This window comes from Podarcis erhardii (genome assembly GCF_964252035.2).
Source record: "Podarcis erhardii genome assembly, chromosome: 2".
NCBI classification, from domain to species: domain Eukaryota; kingdom Metazoa; phylum Chordata; class Lepidosauria; order Squamata; family Lacertidae; genus Podarcis; species Podarcis erhardii.
Genome location: NC_138498.1, coordinates 25,330,728 through 25,357,863, shown reverse-complemented (window position 1 = coordinate 25,357,863; position 27,136 = coordinate 25,330,728). Strand labels below are relative to the sequence as shown.

General features: G+C 50.4%; 2 protein-coding genes across 8 annotated transcripts in view; one reads left to right on the top strand and one right to left on the bottom strand.

The window, feature by feature from the left end:
• LOC309334860 (ABC-type organic anion transporter ABCA8-like) overlaps positions 1-975 on the bottom strand; it is a 107,669-nt gene extending 106,694 nt beyond the window's left edge. For all 3 annotated transcript variants that reach the window (XM_081849504.1, XM_081849503.1, XM_081849505.1), the window contains exon 1: positions 702-975. The gene's annotated coding sequence lies outside the window, so the exon portion shown is untranslated. The remainder of the gene's footprint in view (positions 1-701) is intronic.
• Positions 976-5,899: 4,924 nt separating this feature from the next.
• LOC309335022 (uncharacterized protein) overlaps positions 5,900-27,136 on the top strand; it is a 36,049-nt gene continuing 14,812 nt past the window's right edge. Inside the window, exons 1-3 of one of the 5 annotated variants that reach the window (XM_081849910.1) lie at positions 5,900-5,958; positions 10,569-10,795; positions 23,025-23,239. In XM_081849910.1, coding sequence (XP_081706036.1) covers positions 10,635-10,795; positions 23,025-23,239 — 376 coding nt within the window. In that variant the 5' untranslated portion in view covers positions 5,900-5,958; positions 10,569-10,634. Of the gene's footprint in view, positions 6,087-6,135; positions 6,309-7,176; positions 7,438-10,568; positions 10,796-23,024; positions 23,240-27,136 lie in introns of those variants that run through there. The other 4 variants (XM_081849908.1, XM_081849909.1, XM_081849911.1 and 1 more) reach the window with 4 other exon arrangements.

The following is a 27,136-nucleotide window of genomic DNA, read 5'->3' as shown; positions in this document are numbered from 1 at the left end:
TACACGACAGACCCTCCAAGTGTCCCTGTTTTCCAGGGAAAGTCCGGGATTTACAGAAGCCGTCCCAGTTTCTGATCTGATCCTGGAATGTCCCACTTTTCCTTAGGACATCCCTATTTTCATCAGATAAATATTGGAGTGTCTGCCACCCTCAACCCCAGGAGATAAGTAACTATGCAACCTTTAGAAGACATCTGAAGGCAGCTCTGTATAGGGAGGTTTTTTACATGTTTTATTATGTTTTCATATATGTTGAAAGCCTCCCAGAATGGCTCAGGCAACTCAGTCAGATGGGTGGGGTATAAATATTAGTAGTAGTAGGATTGAATAGGACGTCCCTATTTTCATCAAAGAAATGTTGGAGGGCATGACACCGCTTAATTATAGAAAAAAACGTGAAATGGTTTACATATGTGGAAGTCTTCTGCCAACTACCTTCTTCCCCAGGTAGCAATTCTCACCCACACCCCCAACGACTCAGCACATTGCAGTTAGATGGGAATGACCACTGAGCACATCCAAATCTATTTTGTACTAGGAAGGAATAGGGAACCTGCAACCCTCCAGAGGTTGTTGGACTCCAACTCCCATCAGCCCTTGCCGCCATGGCCAATCATCTGGAATGATGGGAGTCCAACAGCATCAGGTAGACCACTGGCTTCCCCCCACCCACCCCCAGCCTGTTTGGACTCACAGGTTACCTGGCAATCAAGTCCCACTGGAGTGCACGATCCCAAGGCAGATGCTAGCACATAAATCCAGCAATCTGGCAGGCCAACAGATAGAAAGACCAAAGTTCAGTCAGGCCAAGTTCCTGCCTCTGCAGCTGATCCAGGGGTCCGTGAACTTGGAGGTTAGTCCCACACTAGTCCCAAAGAGCTCCCTGGAACATCCAAGCTATGGTCCAACCAACATGGGAAGTAGAGCAAACACAGCTCTGCTGTCCTTCTGTACTTTGCCAGCTGATTGCGGCATCTGGGCTTGACGAGGCATGTGAGCCTCACCTGTTCTGAGTCAACTCCAACTGAAGAATCACACATCTCTTCCCAGACCTAGCAAGCCTCACCTGGCCACCCAGGGAGCTGGGCTGTGGGCACTCGCCTGCCTTATCCTCCTAGAGCAGGCATGGCCAAACTTGGGTCTCCGGCTGTTTTTTTGGACTACAACTCCCATTGTCCTTAGCTAGCAGGACCAGTGGTCAGGGATGATGAGGACTGTAGTCCAAAAACTCAAGTTTGGGAAACACTGTCTTAGAGCGTCCCTCCCACTGCTCCCTAGCGTCAGAGCCTGCTATGTTCATGGAGACACCCCTCTAGTGCTCGGTCCTGCTGTTCTGGTGCCTGTAGACTGACCCCCATTCCTTCGCCATCCTCTGTCACCCTGAGAGTACCTCCTACACCAACTTCTCCATCCCCAGCTTGCCCCGATGTGTGCCCGTGCCAGCTACAGCGCTCATTGAGATCCTCTTCTTCTTCTCCCTCCTTCCTGTTGTCCTGCCAGTTCATGGCATCCCCTGGCTTAAGGGTTAGTTGTTTTTGAAAGATGGGGTATATAAGATATGGAATGGAAAGGGGGAAAGGATGGTCAGGAAAGTGTTGCAAAGAGAGGAAAGAGCAAGAAGGAAACAGAAGGAAACACAAAAAGTGCTTGGTACAAGAGTAGCTCTCCCTATAGGTGGCTATCTCAGTTTTAAAATTTTGGTTCTAATGGTGTTTGCTTGTTTGTTTGTTATACTGCCCTTCATCCATAGATAACCAGGGTGGCTCACAACTGAATGTACTATACCTATGATCTATAACTTAGATATTGCTTAGCCCAAAATTTCTCCAACATTTCCCTCTCTCCAAAAACCAGGGGTCAGCAAATTTTTTCAGCAGGGGGTCAGTCCACCCACTGTCCCTCAGACCTTCTGGGGGGCCATACTATATGGGGGGGTGAATGAATTCCTATGCTCCACAAATAACTCAGAGATGCATTTTAAATAAAAGCACACATTCTACTCATATAAAAACACGCTGATTCCTGGACCGTCTGCGGGCCAGATTTAGAAGGCGATTGGGACGGATCCGGCCCCCAGGCCTTAGTTTGCCTACCCATGCCCCAAATCAATTAATATAAATTGCATTCAACACTCATCAAAGGGTTAATTTTTTGTATGTGCTTTCCTTAATTCTTCCTTTCTTTCTTTCCACTACTTTTAAGCTCCCCATTGCATTTGCATTGGAGTAAAGCACTCAGTCTAAGGCCATTCAGCAATTAAATATGTTCGCAAGGATGATTCTCCAATAGCTGCCACCAGCCTGTGTTTGATTGTATCAGAGAGATAAGGAACCCTCAGACATACCGCTTTCAGCGGAGTCACTTTGTTTCAGTGATTCACCAAGTGTCAATAGATCCATTGATGTCATATTCATTGTGGACCAGCCCTGGGGGGACAAGCAGCAGTGTGAAGCGTATTTGACACTAGCTTTTATGTTGAACCTTTTCAGGCAGGTCTTCTTTTCAGTCCTGGCTATTTACCATTTGTCAGGTAGTGACAGAATGTGACAGTTCCGCTACTGTTGTGGGAAACGGCACCAGAAACCTCATGATAAACAACACCATGGAAATGAAGAAATAGCAAGTGCCATCTTCAGCAGACACCAGCGAAGTCTTATTACAGCAGCAAGAAATAGAACCATAAAGGTGTATTGTACACAGAGTGTAAGAGCTGGCGTTTTTGTTTTTACCTATGGGAACCCTAACACGTAGAATAGTGAGGCAGGCAGGCAAGCAGGCAGGGAGGAGATAGATAGATAGATAGATAGATAGATAGATAGATAGATAGATAGATGATAGAGAGAGAGAGAGAGAGAGAGAGAGAGAATTGGCCTTCACTGGCTCACTTATGTAGCTTTCAAAATTGCTAGACTACAACAGAGGGGCCTCAAAGGTTAGTCCCCTATGGGATGTTTTTTTCCATATCACTCAAAATCAGAAAGCTGAACTTTAGGCACAAACAAAGCCCCATGCTCAACAATCATCCTTTTATCCTGTCCTTGAGGGAATATATATTTTAGAAGTCTTGCCCTTTTTACTAGCTCCAGAAAGAGCTGCTTTCAAACACTTTCAACAATTTCACACTGAAAGTCCTCTGTCATGGGCAAAATGCCTCTGAATACCAGATTCTGGGTTTAAGATCCTCTACTGTGTTCAGGTTCCCTTTGCGGGATTCCTGTATGCATCTAGTTGGCCTCTATGAGTACAGGATGCTGGACGTGATCCATCAGGGCTACTCTTAGTCTTTTGCCTAGAGTTATGGTTCCCCTGATAAAGTTAACATTTGAAATGGATTACAACAACAACATGGGAGGAGGAGGAGGAGGAGGACATAGAAACTTTTTTAAAAAAAATTATTTATACTTTTCAAGTTTATACATTTCATTAGTTTTGCGTGTTCAGACCCAGATACCTCCCCCCCTAAATAAACACACAATTGACTCAAATTTTAGTTTTGGTTTTTGGCAGAATTTAGGCCACAACTTTATTGATTACAGAAAAGTGAGTGGTTGGATAGGCTCTGGTTCGACTAGCTCCCTGCACCCTTGCAGGTAGCGCTGACCCAGAGCTCTATCATAGGTCAGCCAAGGGTGAACACCTGAGGTAGGTGAAAAGCCTGGGAACAGACTCTGTTCACTCCCCAGAGCTCCCCTGGACTCAGGCACGGGCACAACCCCCTCTCGGGGGTTGACTAAACCAAGTTGAGTCCCTGGATTCCTTTAACGGAATACCCTTCACGTAGGGATGGCGAGACTGTTCTCCCATCCCTATCACCTGAACCAGTGCCTATCCGCCACACAAACACCCACACTCGCCGTGAACCACTCGTTCCTGTAATCAACCCCTTAACCCTGCTGACACTGCTGTCAGCCACAAATCATTCCCAATCACAGACAGATGAACCCCATCAAACCTGTAAAGGGATGCACCACGGAAGGTAATGCCCTGGTGACAGATCACCACCATCCCACCCAAGGCCAGAACCTTCTTGGCCACTGTGCTCTCGATGCGCCTCCTGGCACTCTCGGTGGCAGCTGGGCGTTGGCTACCTCGCCACACACGTCGCTGCAAAAGCTGCGACCAAAAATTTTTGAGTCCAGAAAGAGCTGCCTTCAACTCTTCCAAGTCCTCCTGCATGCAGGTCCGCAAGCTCAAGCCGGGAGCTTCTGGCAAATCATTCTTGCCCAGCTGCACCACCATCGCCGCAGGCGTGCCTTCCGCAGACACCTTCGCCCACACCGTCATGAGAAACTCCTCCCAACACATTCCTCGTCTGGACACCCAGGAGACATGCACGTGGTTGGGAAGTCCAAGCCTGCGTCCGAATCCAGACTCCATTGCCCTTCTGCTGGCCCAGTGGACAATGCTGTACCCGACTATCCAGATGTGTAAGGCAGACAGACCTAGGAATGAACAAAATAATATTAATAACCGCACTTCAGGGCCGCTTCCATACATAAGCATCAGACTTCTAGCGGCCCACATCCTTGATCCTGTCAACAGACAGGCCCCAGTGCGCCGCAGTGGTGGCAGCACCAATGCGGAAGGAATGAGGTGCAAACTCACTGGCCAGCAGGTCACACGCTGCAATCGCCTTACGCATCATTGCAGCAAACCGTCCCTGATCTTTGAGGGGACGGTTTTGCTTTACATTTTCTTGCTATTAAAATTCTTGCTGCAGTTGCGGCATACATGAGTAGTGGTCTGTGTTTCTTTTGGATTTCTGGTGTCATGAGTCCTAATAAGAAGAGGAAGAACAAAGAAACAGTGGGGTCACTCAGAGGAGAAGATGGTGAAATGCAAACAGGGGACACAGAAAGGGCTGAACTCCTCAATGCCTTCTTTGCCTCAGTCTTCTCCGATAAAGAAAACAATGCCTGTCCTGAAGAATTTGGAGCAAATGATTCAGCAGAGGAAACACAGCCCAGAATAACTAAGGAGATAGTACAAGAATACTTGGCTAGTTTAGATGTATTCAAGTCTCCAGGGCCAGATGAACTGCATCCAAGAGTATTAAAAGAACTGGCAGATGTGATCTCAGAACCACTGGCAGTCATCTTTGAGAATTCCTGGAGAACAGGCGAAGTCTGGGCATGTTTAGCCTGGAGAAGAGAAGGTTAAGGGGTGATATGATAGCCATGTTCAAATATATAAAAGGATGTCACATAGAGGAGGGAGAAAGGTTGTTTTCTGCTGCTCCAGAGAAGCGGACATGGAGCAATGGATCCAAACTACAAGAAAGAAGATTCCACCTAAGCATTAGGAAGAACTTCCTGACAGTAAGAGCTGTTCGACAGTGGAATTTGCTGCCAAGGAGTGTGGTGGAGTCTCCTTCTTTGGAGGTCTTTAAGCAGAGGCTTGACAACCATATGTCAGGAGTGCTCTGATGGTGTTTCCTGCTTGGCAGGGGGTTGGACTCGATGGCCCTTGTGGTCTTTTCCAACTCTATGATTCTATGATTCTATGATCCTATAAGAATGCCTCTGGTTGGGGGGGGGGATGAAGTCTTAAACATTTTCTTTAACTTATTATAAATAAGGACATCCTGTGCTTCATCTTATTTAATATGTTCAATCTGCTGAGATACTGTGGGGACTTCCCCTCACCCACCCACCCACCCACCCACCCACAATGCTTAAAAAGTGAGGTGCATTCCTATCCCGGCTTCACTGTGTGTGACACTGAGAAAGTTGGGAACGCACTCATGGGAACTTCACAATACCAGTGTGGGAATGAAAGAACGCAACATTTTTCAGCCACTGTAGTAGAATATATAATGTATACAGAAAAACATATGAGCAGTTTGATAGCAGGCTGCATCACAGAAGCTTGAACGAAAGATTCTGGAAGGTTCCGGTAAGTGGTCTGCTTTAGCATTCCAGGAAGCGGCAGTTGGTTCAGAGTCGCAAATTCATACGAGTAAGAAGGAAAGATTTCCAGATATTTCCATAAGACACTGAGGGCTATTGATTAGCCGTCATGTCACCTTGCTTACTGCCACAGAGATTTTGAACTGAATCTAGCCATCTCCCCCCAAAAAAGGTCTGGTAAGAAATAGGCTCAATGACACTTGGGCTAAATACCTCGTTTTCAAAATCAATAGATCCTGTGAGAAACAGAAGAAATACAGGATGGAAGGAAGGAAAGAGGAACAGTATTTATCCATCCCTCCCTCTCTCCCTCAAAAATAAATATAGTTTTAAAATTAAACTTGGGAGACCAAAGGCCTAGCACAGGATTGGGCAACCATTTTCTGTCATGGGCTGAAGGTAGGTGCTGCAATCGGCTTACAGCTTTGAATCTTTTAGGATGAGGTGTTGTAAACGAAACCCAATCAGTAGTTGCATTTGGAAGATTTCACAGCCAACCACCATGACAGGCAGTACTTTTCCAAAGGTGCTCCATGTTTAGTTCTCTTTGCTCTTGCCCACTGTAAGATGCTAAGTCTGTATCTCTACTCCATGGGTCACAAAGCTCCTCCATTTAACAACATATCCACATCCCAGGTTTTATTCCCAGCATCTCTAGGTAGGGCTGGACATGTTTGAAACTCTGAAGAGCCACTGTCAATCAGTATAACCAAAACTAAACCAAATAGACCAATGACACCAGTATACCTGAAGGAGTATCTCCACCCCCATCATTCAGCCCAGACACTGAGGTCCAGCACTGAGGGCCTTCTGGCGGTTCCCTCACTGTGAGAACTGAGGTTGCAGGGAACCAGGCAGAGGGCCTTCTCGGTAGTAGCGCCTGCCCTGTGGTACGCCCTCCCAGCAGATGTCAAGGCAATAAACAACTATTTTGACTTTTAGAAGACATCTGAAGGCAGACCTGTTTAGTTTTTAATGTTTAATGTTTTATCGTGTTTTTAACATTCTGTTGAGAGCTGCCCAGTGTGGCTGGGGAAACCCAGCCAGAGGGACGGGTATAAATAAATTATTATTATTATTATTATTATTATTATTATTTCTTAGAAAGTCTTATAAGCTTCCTGTGTTCCTATTTATAGGACCCTGTTTGGACACAGGGTGTATAGTATGAATTGAATATGACTGGAATGCAAAGGCAACTTGAATTTCAACTGTCATTGACCAGCTGATGCTGCCATCTCCTTACATAGGTCTAATATGTAAACACATAGGTGCCTCATCCAGTACAGCTAGTAGCAACCTTTCCAGCACTGAAATTTTTCAGGACAGGTCAGACTTGTATTGCCTAGGGCCAAAGGCATAAGGTGTTTCTAAAGGCCTCTCCATCACATTTTAGGATATGGGAAAGATTATATGGAAGGAGGCAATCATTTAGGCAGCCTGAACCCAAGTCATTTGGTTATATAAATATATATATTTGGGTTTTACTTGAAAGTATTGTTACATGATTGCCGTCATTTAAGATGGGGTAAGTTGAAGAATCTACATGACCATAAATAAACAAATAACGGGATTTACTAGATATGATTTTGATTACAGAAAATTATGAACCACTTCTATTAATAAATAAGCCCATGACGGGGTGAGCTCCCGTTGCTTGGTCCCTGCTCCTGACAGCCTAGCAGTTCAAAAGCACGTCAAAGTGCAAGTAGATAAATAGGTACCTCTCTGGCGGGAAGGTAAATGGCACTTCCGTGCGCTGCTCTGGTTTGCCAGAAGCGGCTTAGTCATGCTGGCTACATGACCCAGAAGCTGTACACCGGCTCCCTCAACCAATAAAGCGAGATGAGCGCCACAACCCCAGAGTCGGTCACGACTGGACCTAATGGTCAGGGGTCCCTTTACCTTTACCTTTTAAAGCAACTCAAGTAAATCAACAGCATACTTAGAAGGTAAAGGTAAGGGACCCCTGACAGTTAAGTCCAGTTGCAGACAACTCTGGGGTTGTGACACACATCTCGCTTTACGGGCCAAGGGAGCCCGCGTTTGTCTGCAGACAGTTTTTCTGGGTCAGGTGGCAAGCATGACTAAGCCGCTTCTGATGCAATGGAACACCGACACCAGAGCAGCGCATGGAAACGCCATTTACCTTCCTGCCGGAGCGGTACCTATTTATTTACTTGCGCTTGACGTGCTTTCAAACTGCTAGGTGGGCAGGAGCAGGGACCGAGCAACGGGAGCTCACCCCATCACAGGGATTTGAACCACGACCTTCCGATCGGCAAGCCCAAGAGGCTCAGTGGTTTAGACCAGTGTTTCCCAACCGGTGTTCCGCGGCACACTAGTGTGCCGCAAGACGTTGCCTGGTGTGCCGTGGGAGGGAGGCGGGCGAGTCCGGCGGCGAGAGGCGGGGCGGCGGCGGCGGCGAGCACACGCGGGGCGGCGAGCGAGCTCCCTCCCAAATCCCATCGCCGCTCGCTTCGGCCGGCCGCCCCGTGCCGCCGCCCCAAGCCTTGCGCGCCCGGCGGGAGCTCCTGCCGGGCGCGCAAGGCTTGCAGACACTCGCCCGAAGCACGGGGAGCCCTCCGGAGGGCTCCCTGTGCTTCGGGCAACAGGCTGCCGCCCCAAGCCTTGCGCGCCCGGCGGGAGCTCCTGCCAGGCGCGCAAGGCTTGCAGACACTCGCCCGAAGCACGGGGAGCCCTCCGGAGGGCTCCCTGTGCTTCGGGCAACAGGCTGCCGCCCCAAGCCTTGCGCGCCCGGCGGGAGCTCCTGCCGGGCGCGCAAGCCTTGCAGACACTCGCCCGAAGCACGGGGAGCCCTCCGGAGGGCTCCCTGTGCTTCGGGCAACAGGCTGCCGCCCCAAGCCTTGCGCGCCCGGCGGGAGCTCCTGCCGGGCGCGCAAGCCTTGCAGACACTCGCCCGAAGCACGGGGAGCCCTCCGGAGGGCTCCCTGTGCTTCGGGCAACAGGCTGCCGCCCCAAGCCTTGCGCGCCCGGCGGGAGCTCCTGCCGGGCGCGCAAGCCTTGCAGACACTCGCCCGAAGCACGGGGAGCCCTCCGGAGGGCTCCCTGTGCTTCGGGCAACAGGCTGCCGCCCCAAGCCTTGCGCGCCCGGCGGGAGCTCCTGCCGGGCGCGCAAGCCTTGCAGACACTCGCCCGAAGCACGGGGAGCCCTCCGGAGGGCTCCCTGTGCTTCGGGCAACAGGCTGCCGCCCCAAGCCTTGCGCGCCCGGCGGGAGCTCCTGCCGGGCGCGCAAGGCTTGCAGACACTCGCCCGAAGCACGGGGAGCCCTCCGGAGGGCTCCCTGTGCTTCGGGCAACAGGCTGCCGCCCCAAGCCTCGCGCGCCCGGCGGGAGCTCCTGCCGGGCGCGCAAGCCTTGCAGACACTCGCCCGAAGCACGGGGAGCCCTCCGGAGGGCTCCCTGTGCTTCGGGCAACAGGCTGCCGCCCCAAGCCTTGCGCGCCCGGCGGGAGCTCCTGCCGGGCGCGCAAGGCTTGCAGACACTCGCCCGAAGCACGGGGAGCCCTCCGGAGGGCTCCCTGTGCTTCGGGCAACAGGCTGCCGCCCCAAGCCTTGCGCGCCCGGCGGGAGCTCCTGCCGGGCGCGCAAGCCTTGCAGACACTCGCCCGAAGCACGGGGAGCCCTCCGGAGGGCTCCCTGTGCTTCGGGCAACAGGCTGCCGCCCCAAGCCTTGCGCGCCCGGCGGGAGCTCCTGCCGGGCGCGCAAGGCTTGCAGACACTCGCCCGAAGCACGGGGAGCCCTCCGGAGGGCTCCCTGTGCTTCGGGCAACAGGCTGCCGCCCCAAGCCTCGCGCGCCCGGCGGGAGCTCCTGCCGGGCGCGCAAGCCTTGCAGACACTCGCCCGAAGCACGGGGAGCCCTCCGGAGGGCTCCCTGTGCTTCGGGCAACAGGCTGCCGCCCCAAGCCTCACGCGCCCAGCGGGAGCTCCTGCCGGGCGCGCAAGGCTTGCGGACAGCTTCCTGAAGCCTGGAGAGCAAGAGGGGTCAGTGCGCACCGATGCCTCTTGCTCTCCAGGCTTCAGCGAAAGCCTGCATTCGCCCCATAGGACGCACACACATTTCCCCTTTATTTTTGGAGGGGAAAAAGTGCGTCCTATGGGGCGAAAAATACGGTACTTTCTTTGTGTTTATTTGATGCCTATTAAAGAGAGTTACTTTATATATAGTCAATATAGGCACAGAGTTAATTTTTTAAACATTTTCTAATGGTGGTGTGCCTCGAGATTTTTTTCATGAAACAAGTGTGCCTTTGCCCAAAAAAGGTTGGGAAACACTGGTTTAGACCACAGCACCACCTACATCCCCCATAGCATGCTTAAAACAGCTTAGAACAACCACAACAATACTAAATGTCTGACCAATTAAGCTACAGTTTAAATATAGCATGGGGACAGTAACAATGTTCATAGTTAGAAGTTCTTATAAAAAGAAACAACTTTGCTTGTAAGTGAAACAAGAGCAAATCATCCTGGGCAGACAAGCTCAGCAGGTGGGAAAAGCCTGATTCATATATCCCAATCAACCACCAGGAAAAGAGGACAGAATGCAAAGTCTCTATTCGTGATCAGAGGAGGGAGAAAGAGAGGGGTGAGAGGAGGTGTTCTACAAAATATCTGTCTCTGTCTCCTGTTGCTCAGCTCCCTAGCAAATACTGGTGACGCCATTTTCACGCTCGTTCCTGGAGTGTCCATCGCAAGAGTGTGATGAGCACTGAAGACCTCATGTTTGGTTCAGGATCCGTCATCCTCCACAGCTCCTCTGACAGAAATGCCAGGCTCTGGACCCCAGAAGGAAAATTGGTGCAGGGCCCTGCCCATCCAAAGAGATGGAGCCTGAAAAAACCATCAATATATGCCCATCCCAGGTAAGTTTTCCTTTGCTACAGTTTCAATCATTTTCTCTTGCGGCGTGTCCATATCACTTCACATTTCTTCCACTCTGTAGAGGTGTGTTGAGTACAAGGATCTAAACAGCAGTCTTCCCACCTGGGAATGTTGAGGGGCAAGGCTGGTCCTCAGTCATGGACTGGATATTTATGTGTTCAGTCAAATACCTGAACATGTCTGTCGCAATGTCTGTGGTATCCTGGCAGAATCCTGTAGAGCAGCATTCTTCCATCTTTGCTTCCCAGATTTTGCACTCCAGTTCCCATCACCCTGACTATTGGCTAAACTGGTTGGGGGTGCTGGGAGTTGTAGTCCAACAACATCTAAGGAAGAACTGTGCTGTAGAGGAATACCGCGGCTATGGAATCAACATATTCTGCCCTCCACTGTGCCCCAGATGCCTAAAAACACTATGCAAATGTTATGCATGCTTGTGTATCCATATTAGCATGTATGCAAACCACGTTTCAGCTGCAAACCCTTTCACTTGTTCAAGTGTCTTGAAGAACTGCTCTGGAGCTGATAAAGAATATGTTGAATCAATACATACTTGCAGACCCTGTGATTATTATTTTTATAGAGCATTTATGTAAAGAATATATTCATTAAGGCCATAGAATATCCTTTTAAAGAGAACAAATAATGTACTAACCTACATAACTAGGGGCAAAATCAATATACAAAATTAATTTGACCCAGGCAGGCTATCAAAATGCTTTATAGAGCTGACATGATTCAGACTTCTTTATTGTGCCAAAGGTTTGACCCAGGTTTCATAAGGTGCCTGGTTTAGCAATTTGAGAGGGTGTCCTCTCTATGAAAACAACCGAGGCTGTGTGTGCACCCGCAATGTCAACAAATGGAGCCCTATCGTTCTAAGTCCTTTGTGTTCTTTCTCGCAAACTCAGTTGCATCAAGGGAAAATCGGCTCCATATGTTTACAAAGGAAAAGGTCAGTTTAAGGAAACGGTGCCAACAAATGTGCTCTGAGAAGTTTGAATTAAGTCCATGAACAGACATACAAATATAATTTTCATTCAGAGACACAGAGGAATCCATGAAGTTTTCCCCCCTTTTCCCCCCTAGGAGGCCCCATTTCCCCAAAGGTTTGCTGCTGTTACTCCTCCACATGTTCTCCCTAGCATGGAGATAAGAGGGAGGTACATCCAGCAAGGGACAAAACAAAACCCTTATGGGTCCATCTTTCCTGCAAGGAAGAGTTGAATACACAACAAATATATAAAGCACAGCCCCACTTCCCATCACAAGAATCCTGGGATAGTTTACCCCTCACAAAGCTACAGTTCCCAGCACCCTTGAGAAACTATAATTCCAGAGATTCTTTGAGGGGAAAATGTGTTTTAAATGTATGCAGTGTACCATGGGTACGCAAACTAGGGCCCGGGGGCCAGATGCGGCCCAGTCGCCTTCTAAATCTGGTCCGGGAATCACCGTGTTTTTACATGAGTAGAATGTGTCCTTTTATTTAAAATGCATCTCTGGGTTATTTGTGGGGCCTGCCTAGTGTTTTTACATGAGTAGAATGTGTGCTTTTATTTAAAATGCATCTCTGGGTTATTTGTGGGGCATAGGAATTCATTCATTTTCCCCTCTCCAAAATATAGTCCGGCCCACCACATGATCTGAGGGACAGTGGACCGGCCCCCTGCTGAAAAAGTTTGCTGACCCCTGCTGTGTACGCAGGGGAATAGCAAACTGTGAGGTGAAATCCTTTGTGTTTCAGCCGAAACGACCTCCCACTGAAGGGGCCACAAAACACTGCATTGCCTATAAAGGTTGTACAGGATATATAAAAATAGACTGCGCTGTTACCAAAGCCATTGGCAAATTTTATAGCACAACCTTTGAAAATCATCAGGTTTTCAAGTTAATGTTGCCACTAAAAGAGGCCGTTTTAGGATCGCTTGACTGGTTTAGCCACACTGGGCACCACACTGCAGCCCAAAGTCCGCCACTGTTACCAACCAGGTTGTGTAAATTCTTTGTTCAGGAAAGCAGGTCAAGCATGTGTTGTACCATGGATGCTGTGCCCACAAGAAACAAGTGGAGCTTTTTCCGTGGGCTCAGTAGGCAGACAGCACAGCATTAAGGTTTTTTTATTTATTTAAAAAAACATTTAAAAAACACATATAAAGTTGAATACTAACTGCACAGCTCATAGATATATATATATTTAAAAACAAACAAACACTGAGACAATGTTCTATATCTAACTGTGGGTTGTTTACGCACAAAGAGGCGTTCTGCAGTGAGATTTTGATCCTGACATTTAAGTGATGAACCTTGAGGTCAAGAGGATTCAACAAATCCCAAACAGCAAAATCTGAAAAATTCTCAACCTTTTGTAAACTTGCATTTCGGCTCTGAACGTGCTGCTGACTGTGGGACCTGGAACGCCACGTGCAGCAGCTGAGGAGACTTCTCTGACAGTGAGAGTGCTTCCAAGCTGGCAACCTTGCAGAAAGCAAATTTACAGCACTACCTCAAGAGCACAGCCTAGCCAGGGATCCCACAGACCTCCTGCTCCAAGGCGGTTGTTTTGGGGTTGCTTTTATGTGCAAAATGACCCTGCAGTGCTTCCCCTCCCCAAGTTCTTGTTCCAAAATGGCATTTAAACGCGTTGCTCTCTCTGCCATTTTGCTCAAGAAAAGCACTGGAGGGCTTCCCAGGAATAAGAAAAGCAGACACATAGTGGTACGGTGATCTTACTACCCTGGCATTTCCCTCTTAACTGTATGTCCTGTAGCATAGTTTTATCTGCGGGTGAACCTTGCCAAGTCACGTAGGCTCTGCACTTCAAGAGAGGTTATTATTTATGCTCCTAACTGATGCACACATTTCTGAAGAGGATTTAAGTGACCTCAAACCAGTGGAGGCTACTCCATGAGGACAAACGGGGCACTGCCCCACTGGTGTGCCCCCAAGCGGCCCCCACCTGCCTGCAGTGTGAGATACTCAAGATATATAAGCTAGGCACCAAATGGGTTTACGGTCGCCAAAACAGAACGTCTAGTTGCCATTTGGGGTCAGATGGCTCGAAAGTTGCATTTTTCAATGCAGTGGTACCTTGGGTTACATACGCTTTAGGTTACATACGTTTCAGGTTGCATACTCCGCTAACCCAGAAATAGTACCTCGGGTTAAGAACTTTGCTTCAGGATGAGAACAGAAATCGTGCTCCGGCGGCACGGCAGCAGTGGGAGGCCCCATTAGCTAAAGTGGTACTTCAGGTTAAGAACAGTTTCAGGTTAAGAATGGACCTCCGGAACAAATTAAGTACTTAACCCGAGGTACCACTGTACGGCTTTTGGGTTCCTGGAATTCGTTCTGGTTGTGCAGATAAAATATCATGGATAGAATTCTAGAGGATGTGTTGTTAGTGCGTGAAAAAGTCAAGATCCAATGATCCCCAGGCATGCACCTCCAGATGGTGGAGACATCAGGTGGCATCCTGACACCAGGGCATCTTCACTTGGACGCAAGTGGCTGATAGGTAAGGGTAAAGGGACCCCTGACCATTAGGTCCAGTCATGGCCGACTCTGGGGTTGTGGCGCTCATCTCGCTTTATTGGCCGAGGGAGCCGGCGTACAGCTTCCGGGTCACGTGGCCAGCATGACTAACCTGCTTCTGGAGAACTAGAGCAGCGCACGGAAACATTGTTTACCTTCCCGCCAGAGTGGTACCTATTTATCTACTTGCACTTTGACGTTCTTTCGAACTGCTAGGTTGGCAGGAGAAGTGGCTGATAGCCAGGTGCAAAATGTGCCTGCCGAATTTTGAACACTGCCCGCCTGCCTTCTTTCTTACATCTAGTCCAGGGTGGTGGTGGCGGCGGCACTGCCTGTTGGTTTAAATTTCTCCCCTAGTGATGCATATGGTGGGGCAGAACCACTGAGCCACCCTTTTGACAGCTGTGCTGCTTCTGCTTGCACAGAGAGAGCAAGTCAGGGCAGTGGTGAGGTTGGGGACTCAGAGCCAGTGTGGTGTAGTGGTTAAGAGCGGTAGTCTCATAATCTGGGGAACCGGGTTCGCGTCTCCGCTCCTCCACATGCAGCTGCTGGGTGACCTTGGGCCAGTCACACTTCTTTGAAGTCTCTCAGCCCCACTCACCTCACAGAGTGTTTGTTGTGGGGGAGGAAGGGAAAGGAGAATGTTAGCCACTTTGAAACTCCTTAAAGGGAGTGAAAGGTGGGATATCAAATCCAAACTCTTCTTCTTCTTTACCAGTGCACCTGACGTCACCCCTGCCCCAACCAGGTAAACGGCAGCAATGCCCACGTCCAGGAGGGCAGTAGCTGTGCATCCCTCTGCCCCACTGCTGCCCCTGTGTCATATGCCAATGAAAACCCTGCCCCCGATGCGGCTATTGCCTGCATTGGAAAATATAAATGCATAGCCTACGTGCTGCTGTGTGTGGTTTGCTCTACAGCAAGGCAAATAGCTTGAAGTGAATTTTTTATTGGTTAAGTGATGTGAGGAAAAGAGTTAGCATCGCTTGTGTAGTGCTATGGTCCCAATCTGGATCAGGCCTTCTTGCGACTGCTCTTTGTGGACGCTGAAAGAGATGGAGATGTATTCACACACACCTCAGGTATGCATTTCTCATCCATCATTTCAAAGCCTCCTCCAAGCATTGGAGAACCTTGAAGCATTTCTGTAAAGCAGGAGGCGTATTGGTGTGCTGGACCCGGGGGAAAGGTACCGTGAGCGTAGTCTGAGTCCACACGAAGAGGGGCGAGGTCCGAGGCGGAGAGCCGGGCGGGGAACAGGAGCGCTGGAACAGGAGGCCGAGCAGGGTACAGGAACACCGGATGGTCAGGAACAGGAGGCCGAGCAGGGAACAGGAGCACCGGATGGTCAGGAACAGGAGGCCAAGCAGGGATCAGGAACACAGGAAGGTCCAAAGCCGACAACGACGTTGCTCCCGCAACCTGGGACCGGGCTGACTGGGCTTTTATCCTCTTCTAAGGCCAGGGGCGGTCCCGGCCCCCAGGAGCCCCGCCTCCTCTGGCCTTAAGGCGTGCACTCCTCCTGGGAGCAACCAGTTCCCTTCGCCTCTCTGCCCTAAGCCTCTGCAGATCAGGAGAGGCCGAAGGGTTACTGGGCCCTGGAGGAGGCTCACCTGTAGCCACTGAGTCCTCAAGCCCCTCTGGGGCCTGAAGGGTTTCACCTGGGGCCAGCTCCTGGTGCTCTGCCACAGGTGCAGGCTCTTCAGCATCTAGGCCTTGCCCCAGTTCAGCCGGCCCTGGAGGCGGGGACTCCTGTGCAGGCTGGGATTCCTCTGGTTCATCCTCTGAATCGGAATCCCAGGCCATCACACCATCCCCCCTCCCAGGCCCCCCCCTCAACCGAGGGTCCGGACCCGGCTTGCCGGGGTACGTCGCATGGAACTCTCGGAGGCAGGCAGGTGCGTGGACGTTGGCCGCTGGTTCCCAGGAACGGTCCTCCGGTCCGTACCCCTTCCAGTCAATGAGATACTGCAGCTTTCCCCTGCGGTATCGGGAGTCCAGGATGCGTTCCACCTCGTACTCAGGCTCTCCCTGAACCAACACTGGCTGCGGTCGGGGACGGTTCGGGTGGAACTCGTCGGGTGGGGCCACTGGACTCAGAAGGGACCTGTGGAAGACCGGGTGAACCTTCAGGGTTGCGGGTAACCGGAGACGGAATGCCACAGGAGAGACTTGGTCCACGATAGGGAACGGGCCGGTGAATCGGGCGTCCAACTTCCGCGAAGGTCGAGAGGGGTGGAGGTGGCGAGTGGAGAGCCAAACCAGGTCACCGACGCGAAGTTCCGGCCCCACCTGGCGGTGGCGGTCGGCCTGGGCTTTGTACGCTTCCTTGGCCTGGTGCAGTTGCTCCACCAAAAGCTGTTGCTGGGACTGGAGCTCTTGAAGCCACTCCGTCACCGCCGGGACCGCGGATGCCGGCAGCACATCTGGAAACAGCCGTGGATGATAACCGTAACTGGCCTGGAACGGGGTCTGCTGGGTGGACGCATTCACCGCGTTGTTGTAGGCGAACTCCGCCAATGCCAGGTGGTCGACCCAGTCATCCTGCTGGTAGCTGCAGTAACACCGAAGGTACTGCTCCAGCACCGCGTTCGCCCGTTCCGTCTGGCCATCGGTCTGTGGGTGGTAGGCTGACGAGAGGCAGACCTCTGTCCCGAGGGTCTGGTGTAATGCTCGCCAGAACCGGGATGTGAACTGAACGCCCCGGTCGGACACCACGCGCTCAGGTAGGCCATGCAGGCGGAAGACATGCTGAAGGTACAGCTGAGCGGTTTCCTTGGCTGTGGGTACAGATGGGCAGGGGGCGCAGTGCACCATCTTGGTGAAATGGTCGGAGAAAACTAGGAGGCAGGTACAACCACGAGACGGGGGTAAGTCCACTACAAAGTCCAACGAAACCGTGTGCCAAGGGCGCGGTGGAACTGGCAATGGCTGAAGTAGGCCGGGGGGTCGCCCGGTAGGGCCCTTGGCGCGCCGGCAGACATCACAACCAGCAACGTATCGAGCCACGTCAGCCTTCAGGCGGGGCCACCAAAACTCACGACTGACCAGATGGGTGGTCCGATACCGTCCAAAGTGCCCCGCTGCTGGGGCATCATGGGCCATCCGGAGAACCTCCAGCCGCAGTGGCCCTGGCGGGATGTACAGACGACCGTGGTGCAGCAGAAGGCCCTGATGCAGGACCAGCCCCGGATACTGTGGGCTGGACCCTTCAGCCAGCTCCTGGAGTCGTTCCTGGGCCCAAGCGTCGACCCGCTGCTGTTTCCGCACCCGAGCCTGCAGTGGCTCCGCCTCCTGGGTGGCCAGGAATGCAGCTGGAGGTAGGATCGTGGTGGGTTCTGCTTGCTGTACCGTGTCTGAGTTGTCTTCAGGTTTCCGGGACAGGGCATCCGCCTTCTGGTTCTGAGAGCTAGGGATGTAGCGGATCCGGAACTGGAACCGGGAAAAGAACAACGCCCACCGGATCTGTCTTTGGTTCAGCTTGCGGGTGGTCTGGAGGTACTCCAGGTTCCGGTGGTCGGTTCTCACCTCCACCGGATGTCGTGCCCCCTCAAGATGGTGGCGCCAGACCTCAAAGGCCACCTTGATGGCCAGTAGTTCCCGCTCCCACACAGTATAGTTACGCTCCGCTGGTAGGAGCTGGCGGGAATAGAAGGCACAGGGTAAGAGTGGCGCTTCAGGTCCATTCTGTTGAGACAAGACGGCACCGAGAGCCGTACTGGAGGCGTCGGTCTCCACCACAAAGGGACGAGAGGGGTCAGGATGTTGTAAGATTGGCGCCCTCTGGAAACAGGCCTTCAACCCCTGAAACGCCTCCTCTGCCTCCTTGTCCCAGGAAAACGGCGTCTTTGGGCGCAGTAGCCGGGTCAACGGGGTGGTGCGATGAGCATAATCTGCGATGAAGGTCCGGTAGTAGTTGGCGAACCCCAGGAAACGCTGTAGGTCCTTGCGGTTCCAGGGTGCCGCCCATTCTCGAACCGCTGCCACCTTCCCAGGGTCCATCTGCACCCCATCTGGAGAGAGCCGGTGTCCAAGGAAGTCCACAGTCCGCTGATGGAACTCGCACTTGCTGAGCTTTGCGTACAAACGGTGCTCACGCAAGCGCTGCAGCACGGTCCGGACATGTCCCTCATGGCGAGCCGGGTCACGGGAGTAAACCAGTATGTCATCCAAGTACACCAGCACGTACTTGTCTAACAAGTCCTGGAACACGTGGTTGATGTAGCGTTGGAACACAGCAGGCGCGTTGCACAAACCGAAAGGCATAACCAAGTATTCGAACTGCCCGTACCGGGTCCCAAATGCTGTCTTCCACTCATCCCCGGCTCGGATCCGAATCAAGTTGTAGGCCCCCCGGAGGTCCAGCTTGGTGAACACCTGTGCCCCTTGCACCCGCTCCAGCAACTCTGAGATAAGGGGCAAGGGGTACCGGTCTGGGATGGTAATTTTGTTCAGGGCTCGGTAATCATGGCAAGGGCGAAGTTCCCCACATTTCTTCTTAACAAAGAGCACTGGTGCCGCGGTAGGCGAGGTGGAAGGCCTAATGAACCCACGCTCCAGGTTCTTGCGCAAGAAGTCCTGCAAAGCCTCGCGCTCTGGCTCTGTTAGAGAATATAAGCGACTCACTGGTAAGGGCGCTCCGGGCTGGAGGTCTATGCCGCAGTCAAAAGGCCGATGCGGCGGCAGCTGGTCTGCCCCCCATTCCTCGAACACGTCCTGGTAGTCCTGGTACACGGCTGGGAGCGTGGGTGCTGCCTCCTCCGTGGGCGCGGCCGCCAGCGTCTCGGATTGAGCATGGGAACATGGGTCTGGGAAGTGCACAGTCCGTTTGACCCAGTCAATCTGAACGTTGTGAGCTTCCAGCCAGTCCATCCCGAGCACGAGGGGGAACCGGGGCATAGAGGCAATGTCCAAAGTTCGCAACTCCCGGTGCTGCTGGAGACACAGGACCAGGGGCTGGGTCTCCTGAGTAACGGCTCCTGAACGTAGAAGCCGTCCGTCAATTGCTTCCACCTGGACCGGTTCTGGCTTGTTCCGAAGTGGCACCTGATGATGGGCAGCAAAAGCAGCGTCCATATAAGAACGGGTTGCTCCTGAATCCACCAAAGCATGGGTAAGAATCCAGGGCCCACCTGGAGGGTATAAACGTACCGGAACCATAAGATGTTGCAAGTCCATTGGTGCGGGCCCATTCTGCGCTGTTTGGGACCCCCGGTAGCTAGGGCCATCAGCTACTGGGGGTTGGCGGTTTCCCTGCGGCTGGCGTTTCTCAGGGCAGGACCGAGCGTAGTGTCCACTTCCGCCACAGTAGAGACATAGATTCCCCTCCCGACGCCGCACCTTTTCTGCGGGGGAAAGGCGTGGCCGCACTGCCCCGAGCTGCATAGGCTCCTCCGATAACTCAGTTGTGACCGTGGGGCTGCCGGAAGAAACTGGTGCCGAGAACTGGAGGTATCGTCGGCCCCGGGCCTGGCGACGATCCTCCAGCCGGTCGTCTATCTGTAGACTCCGTTGAATGAGAGTGTCTAGCGTGGTGGGGCGTTCCATTGTGGCCAGCTGGTCCAGTATCTCGTCCGAAAGCCCTTCGAGATACTGGTCCCGCAATGCCGAGTCGTTCCAGGTCAAGTCCTGTGCCAACAGCCGAAACTCCGTGGTATATGCGGCCACCGTGGACTCGCCCTGTTTCAACTGCCGAATCGCCCGGTTGGCTTGACTCCCTTTCTGGGGGTTGCCGAACGCGGCCTCCAAAAGATTGCAAAACCCCATATAGTCTGCCAGCAAGGGGGAGTCTTGCCGGAGTAGCGGCAACGCCCACTTGGCCGCCTGGTCCTTTAACAAACTAATCAAAAAGTGCACCTTGGTGCGGTCGTCAGGGAAGTTCCGGGCTCGCCCCTGAATATACAGCTTGGCTTGGGCGAGGAACATGGGAAAGCTGGCCGGGGCCCCATCAAATTTCTCGGGCAAAGCCACTGGGTACTTGCCAGGAGCCGGGGCGTCGGCCCCAGGAGCCGGTAGGGCTTCCAAGCGCTGCTGAAGTGCCGTAACCGCGTCGCTGAGCTGCTGCACGGTGTGAGTCAAGGCCTGGTTCTTCTGGGCCAAAGCCACCAGCGCAGCCACCTGGTCAGCCATGGCCTCTGGCTCTTCCCGAACGCACCCCAACGAAGGGGGAGTGCGGGTGTGGCGGGAGCAAACTGTGCTGGACCCGGGGGAAAGGTACCGTGAGCGTAGTCTGAGTCCACACGAAGAGGGGCGAGGTCCGAGGCGGAGAGCCGGGCGGGGAACAGGAGCGCTGGAACAGGAGGCCGAGCAGGGTACAGGAACACCGGATGGTCAGGAACAGGAGGCCGAGCAGGGAACAGGAGCACCGGATGGTCAGGAACAGGAGGCCAAGCAGGGATCAGGAACACAGGAAGGTCCAAAGCCAACAACGACGTTGCTCCCGCAACCTGGGACCGGGCTGACTGGGCTTTTATCCTCTTCTAAGGCCAGGGGCGGTCCCGGCCCCCAGGAGCCCCGCCTCCTCTGGCCTTAAGGCGTGCACTCCTCCTGGGAGCAACCAGTTCCCTTCGCCTCTCTGCCCTAAGCCTCTGCAGATCAGGAGAGGCCGAAGGGTTACTGGGCCCTGGAGGAGGCTCACCTGTAGCCACTGAGTCCTCAAGCCCCTCTGGGGCCTGAAGGGTTTCACCTGGGGCCAGCTCCTGGTGCTCTGCCACAGGTGCAGGCTCTTCAGCATCTAGGCCTTGCCCCAGTTCAGCCGGCCCTGGAGGCGGGGACTCCTGTGCAGGCTGGGATTCCTCTGGTTCATCCTCTGAATCGGAATCCCAGGCCATCACAATTGGGTTTGCACGCCATCTATCTAAAGTGTCACCTAACATGTCACCTACCTGACAACTGCACATGTAATCTAGCTAACTTTTCATGCTGCAGAAATCCCAGCGTTCCTCTAGCCTGAAGAGCGGTCTGTTTAAATTTATGATCATTATAAATCCCAGTGTTTCATATGCCCCTGTATGACTTCTCTATAACATGCCCCATAAGGTTGCCCATTTAATGGGTTGATAATTGAGGCTGAAAAATCGTGACTTGTCCAAAGTTATCAAGTGACTCTGTAATTGAACTGGGATTTGATCTCAAGTCTCCGAAGTCCAGTGCATTTATCAACTGGCCCACCAGCTTCTCCCTGCAGAATATTTTACACTGAAAACAACTGCAATTAGTTATAACGTGAAAGCTATTTCTTCTGCAGCCTTCCTCATTATCAAGTCTGGGCTGTGGGGGATAAATGAATTTGTTAAACACACACACACACACACACACACACACACACACACACAGTGTGACACTTTTATACTACGACAGTAGGTGTAGCTGGGTATGTTCCATATATACATAGGATCCTTATTTGCTATGCTCCAAAATATGAACTTAATTTTTTTATAAAGCAATTATTACGTAGTAGTTATTTATAGAAGTGTGTGTACAGTGCTGATGACAGCATTGAAATGAGAGGGGGGCTGGAGAAGGGGAAACATCAGAAATTGCTGTTTAGTTGAAATGCAAACTCACCTTAGCCTCTTGGGATTTGCAAGTAAGGAAGAGTGCTCTTGTGCTAAGGTCCCGCTTGCAGGTTTTCCACAGGCATCTGGTTGGCCACTGCGAGAAGAGGCTGCTGGACCAGATAGGCCTTTGTTCTGATCCAGCAGGGCTCTGCTTATGCCCTCCAGATCTGTGCTTCCATGCATGACCCTCCATCTCTCTGATACACTGTGAATGCACTCTATGGCATACCCACTTGGCCCTTGTGGCTCCGCAATGCAGGGGCAGGGGCATAAACATAGCCCCACCATCCGCCTGGTGAATAATAACTGGCCACCATTAAGCGTCTCTTTGTTAAGGAACACCAGGTATAGTACTTGTACGAAATCCCTACAAGGGTACCTGACAACACTACTTGCAAGTGAGTCATACATACTTAACACATACTTTTTTTTAATGTGCTGTTATTTTTAAATTGCTTATTTTATTTATATTTCGGTTAAACATTCTCTCAGCTCGTGTTCCGTGTTGGCTTTCATTAATCTTTTGAATGACTGCATGAGATGTGTTCTTTGTAAATGGAAAAGCAACCATAAATACAAAATGTAGACGTTTAAGTAAACAGTATTTTGTTTGTTTACATGAAATGGGATATAAGCATATAAGCATGTGTGTGTGTGTGCGTGTGTGTTTATTTCACACATATAGTGTGTGTAAAGGTAAAGGGACCCCTGACCATTAGGTCCCGTCGTGGACGACTCTGGGGTTGCGGCACTCTTATCACTCTATAGGCCAAGGGAGCCGGCGTTTGTCCGCAGACAGCTTCTGGGTCATGTGGCCAGCATGACAAAGCCGCTTCTGGTGAACCAGAGCGGCACACGGAAACACCGTTTACCTTCCCGCCAGAGCAGTACCTATTTATATACTTACACTTGACGTGCTTTCGAACTGCTAGGTGGGCAGGAGCAGGGACCGAGCAATGGGAGCTCACCCCGTCGCAGGGATTCGAACCGCCAACCTTCTGATTGGCAAGTCCTAGGCTCTATGGTTTAGACCACAGCACCACCCACATCCCTCTGTGTGTGTGTGTGTGTGTGTGTGTGTATAAAACACATTAAATCCCTACCCCCTTTGGATTAGAAACCCATGGAGTCACATCCGAGGCGAGAGAAAAGAGAATAAAAAGAAAAGGGCTTTTGCCACGCTGCCGATCCTCGAGGAGGGACAACTCTTCAGTGTAAATGAACCTCTCAAAAGTACAGAGCAAGATACCCTTGAGCCAGCACAGCATGGGAGCAGCAGTGGGGATGCGGCAAAGGACAGCAAACTGGAGGCCAAGGGGCAGCAGGAGCCAGGTAAGCAAGAGCTTGTAGTGCCTAGAAACTTCCTCACAGAACTGGCATGTATAGCTACTGTAGGAGAAAAGTAAAGGACCCCTGGGTGGTTAAGTCCAGTCAAAAGCGACTATGGGGTTGCGGCACTCATCTCGCTTTTCTGGCTGAGGGAGCCGGCGTTTGTCCACAGACAGCTTTCTGGGTCATGTGGCCAGCATGATTAAATTGCTTCTGGCACATGGAACACTGTGCTAAGTGCCAGAGCACACAGAAACACTGTTTAGCTTCCCGCTGCAGCGGTACCTATTTATCTACTTGCACTGGCGTGCTTTCGAACTGCTAGGTTGGCAGGAGCTGGGACAGAGAAACAGGAGCTCTGCTTGCAGCTGTTATAGTAACGTGCAGAAAGGTGAGGTCCCTTCCAACTCTACAATTCTATGAGAGAAAGAGGGATCACTCATACCCGACCTCCACCCTTTTGTTATCAGGTATGAAAGATTCCTCCTCTGATGCCCATTGCATGGAGAGATGTCCAGCCCACCTCCCTGCCCCAACGTGGTTTTCCCAAAGAAAACCCACTCTTTAACGCTGAATCAGATTACATGGAGAATGTGCCTGGGCAAAAAAGAAAAAGCACCCAGACAATTGGTAGAGCATGAGACTCTTAATCTCAGGGTTGTGGGTTCAAGTCCCACATTGGGCAAAAGGATTCCTGCACTGCAGGAGGTTGGACCAGATCAGGGTTTCCCAAACTTGGGTCTACAGCTGATTTTGGACTACAACTCCCATCATCCCTAGCTAGCAGGACCAGGGGTCAGGGATGATGGGGACTGTAGTCCCAAAACAGCTGGGGACCCAGGTTTGGGGAACCCTGGACTAGATGATCCTCGTAGTCCCTTCCAACTCTTCAATTCTGTGGTTCTATGGACCTTCACTTAGAAATGTGGGGCAAATATAAGTGTGGGTGAGCCCTCAGTTTCCATTTCCCATGTAGCACTACAAAACATGCACCATGGCATCATCATGCCTTGAGTCTTCCTGTCCCCGGTAAGCAGTAGCCAATGGCATGGGGCGTTACAAATGAAGGGGAGAGAAGATGGCGAAGGAGCTGCCGCTTTCAGCGGTAACTCTCCATAACACACAGTCTCCACGACATGCAGACAAGCTAATCAAATTCCAGAAGGAAAATTGTCTTAGGCACAAATAATAATAATAGAAAAAACCAGCCAACTCCCAGTGGGTTGTTCAGTTTGTTCCACCAGAGAACAGTCTGCTGGCATAGTTTTTTAAAAAACAACAACAACAACCCAGGAAGTCACAGTTCCCAAAGCCTTTGAGAGAAAGGAATTCAGAGTCTCCGTCCAGATCGCAAGTCCTTGTTCATTCAGAACTCTCGTGGCAGCCAGCAGGCAAATATCTGAAATATTAGACATATGAAACGGTAGGATTTCACACCAGGATGGAGTTAGCAACAGATGGTTCTAACAGGCAGACAGCCTCGTGCAACTGCCAAGCTATTCAATAGATTGCAAAGGCCTGACATATTGCTAAGAAACAGACAGGGACCACACTGCAAGGAATGCACAGCTGTAGAAAAGGAGGTGTTTGGGTTCGTTTTGTACAATGCAGTCTCTGGAATATGAATTTCATATAAGCCTCCATGGCCATGCAGTATGAAAATCCCGCTAATAATCATCATAAATAACACACACACACACACACACACACACACACACACACACACACAATGATTTTTCTCCTTTATGCATGCTGCCAAATTCCTCTGGGCACATACGAGCAATATAATTAAACACATACCAAGGAATAAAGGAACACTGTCTGGTGAAATTCTTACCTGGGGAATGCAGAGGAAGGATATACCTACTTGCAATAAACTCAGCTCCTAGCCATTATCCAGACAGGGAGCTCTGCAATTCTCAAATGCTTGCAAGCCCCCTCCTGAGAGAATGTGTAAATTAGTTACACGGATTCGCATAAACACATGTGAGTGTTTCTAGTTGTCCTAGTTAACTCACCACTCCCTGCATCCTATTAATCATTTAATGGGCTGATGGAGAGGATGCTGTACAAAATCTTAAAAAATACTTATTATTTTTCTCTGACCAGAACATGCATCTCCTCTTCTCTTTTTTTAAAAAAAATAATATTCATTAAAGTTTTGAAAGTTACAGAAAGAAGAAAGAAAAAAGAAAAAGAATTAAACATAACAAAACCATACAATACAATACAAAGACAAAAATATTACATATTCATAACAAAAATAAAACAAAAACAATTTTTAAAAAAGGGAAAAAAAGAAACACATCCAATACTTTCAATGTTATTAACTTTCTTTTACTTGTTTCAGCGACCTCCTCACACCTCCCTTTTTTTGTATTCCACTTCGATTAATTGTTTCAGCAAATCCTTTCCATCTTCCTCAATTTTCTGTCCTATCATTTAACTTAACAAATTCTAACATTATTTTTTTTCCTTTAATCCAATTACAATCTGTTGTACTTAATTCTTTGTAACATTTCTGCTAAAGCCATGTAACTTCATTCCAAAATCTTTCTAACATTCCTTAATTTTACAATATTTCTGTAGATAATCTTTAAATTTCTTCCAATCTTCTTCCACCGACTCTTTTCCCTGGTCTCGGATTCAGCCAGTCATTTCTGCCAGTTCCATGAAGTCCATCACCTTCATCTGCCATTCTTCCCGGGTGGGTAGATCTTGTGTCTTCCAGTACATTGCAATAAGTATTCTTGCTGCTCCTCTTCTCTAGTCCTAACTAGTATCTCATGTGCCTCCTTATCACACAGCTTGCCTTTCTTGGTCTTTGTGCTCCCACAAATTATAACTAATAAGGCAACATTTGCACCGTACATTTAAAGCAGCATCATACCACTTTAAACAGTTCATGGTCCGCCCTCCACGAAGAGCCCTGATTTGTTCAGGTTGCAGAGAGCTACAATTCCCAGAGTTCCCTGGGAAGAGGGATTGACTGTTCAACCACTCTGGGAATTGTAGCTCTGCAGGGGGAATTGGGGTCTTTTCGCACCCTTGTCGCACCCTTTCGCACCCTTAAGAAACTATAGTTCCCGCGATTCTTGGTGTGAAGCCACAGCTGTTTAAAAAGCAGTATGAAATGCTTTGAATGTATGGTGCATATGAGGGCCATGAACAGTGCGAAGCACACTCTGGAAATGCTCTCGCTAGGTCATAATGTTCTTGCTACTATTATAGCCAGTGCTCAGTGTGAACAGGTGGAGTTCTTAGTGTGAGGGGAACTGAGTTCAGAGAGATCTTGGTGAGAATAGGGAAGAGTAAGGAAGGACGGTTGCCACAGATGATTGACATGGAGTGAGCACTTCAAATAGGGGAGCTCACTTGATTAACGTGGAAGTATGCTTTCCCCCATTCCCAAGAGGCAAGGCAGCAGCTTTAAACTTGTAAGCGCAACGACTGTAGTACATGGGGAGAAACTGCCATTGTAAATACAAATAAAGAGTTTGTGGGGGCCCGCTAGGCCAAAACATTCCTTCTACATGAGTCTCCTGCTATTGGCCAGTCTTTTTTTTTTTTTTTAAATATTTTTATTGGATTTTCAAAATTTTTTTAAACAAACACAAACATATATCATAAACACAAAACACAAAACAGAATATCTGTAGTTTCATACCCTTACAATCATTACCCTCTTTCAGTGACTTCCCCCCACCCCCCCAGCCACCTTCCCATTTCATTAAATATCTCAGCAAGTTATTTGTTCAAATCTCTTAAATATTATTCATATCTTTTCTTATAATTTATCCTTTATCCATTTTTACTTTAAATCCCATTATACATATTAAGTTGTTTCTCTAAGGTCGGCCTAATTTCTCTCCCACAAATTCCTTGCTCTTTATATTAAAT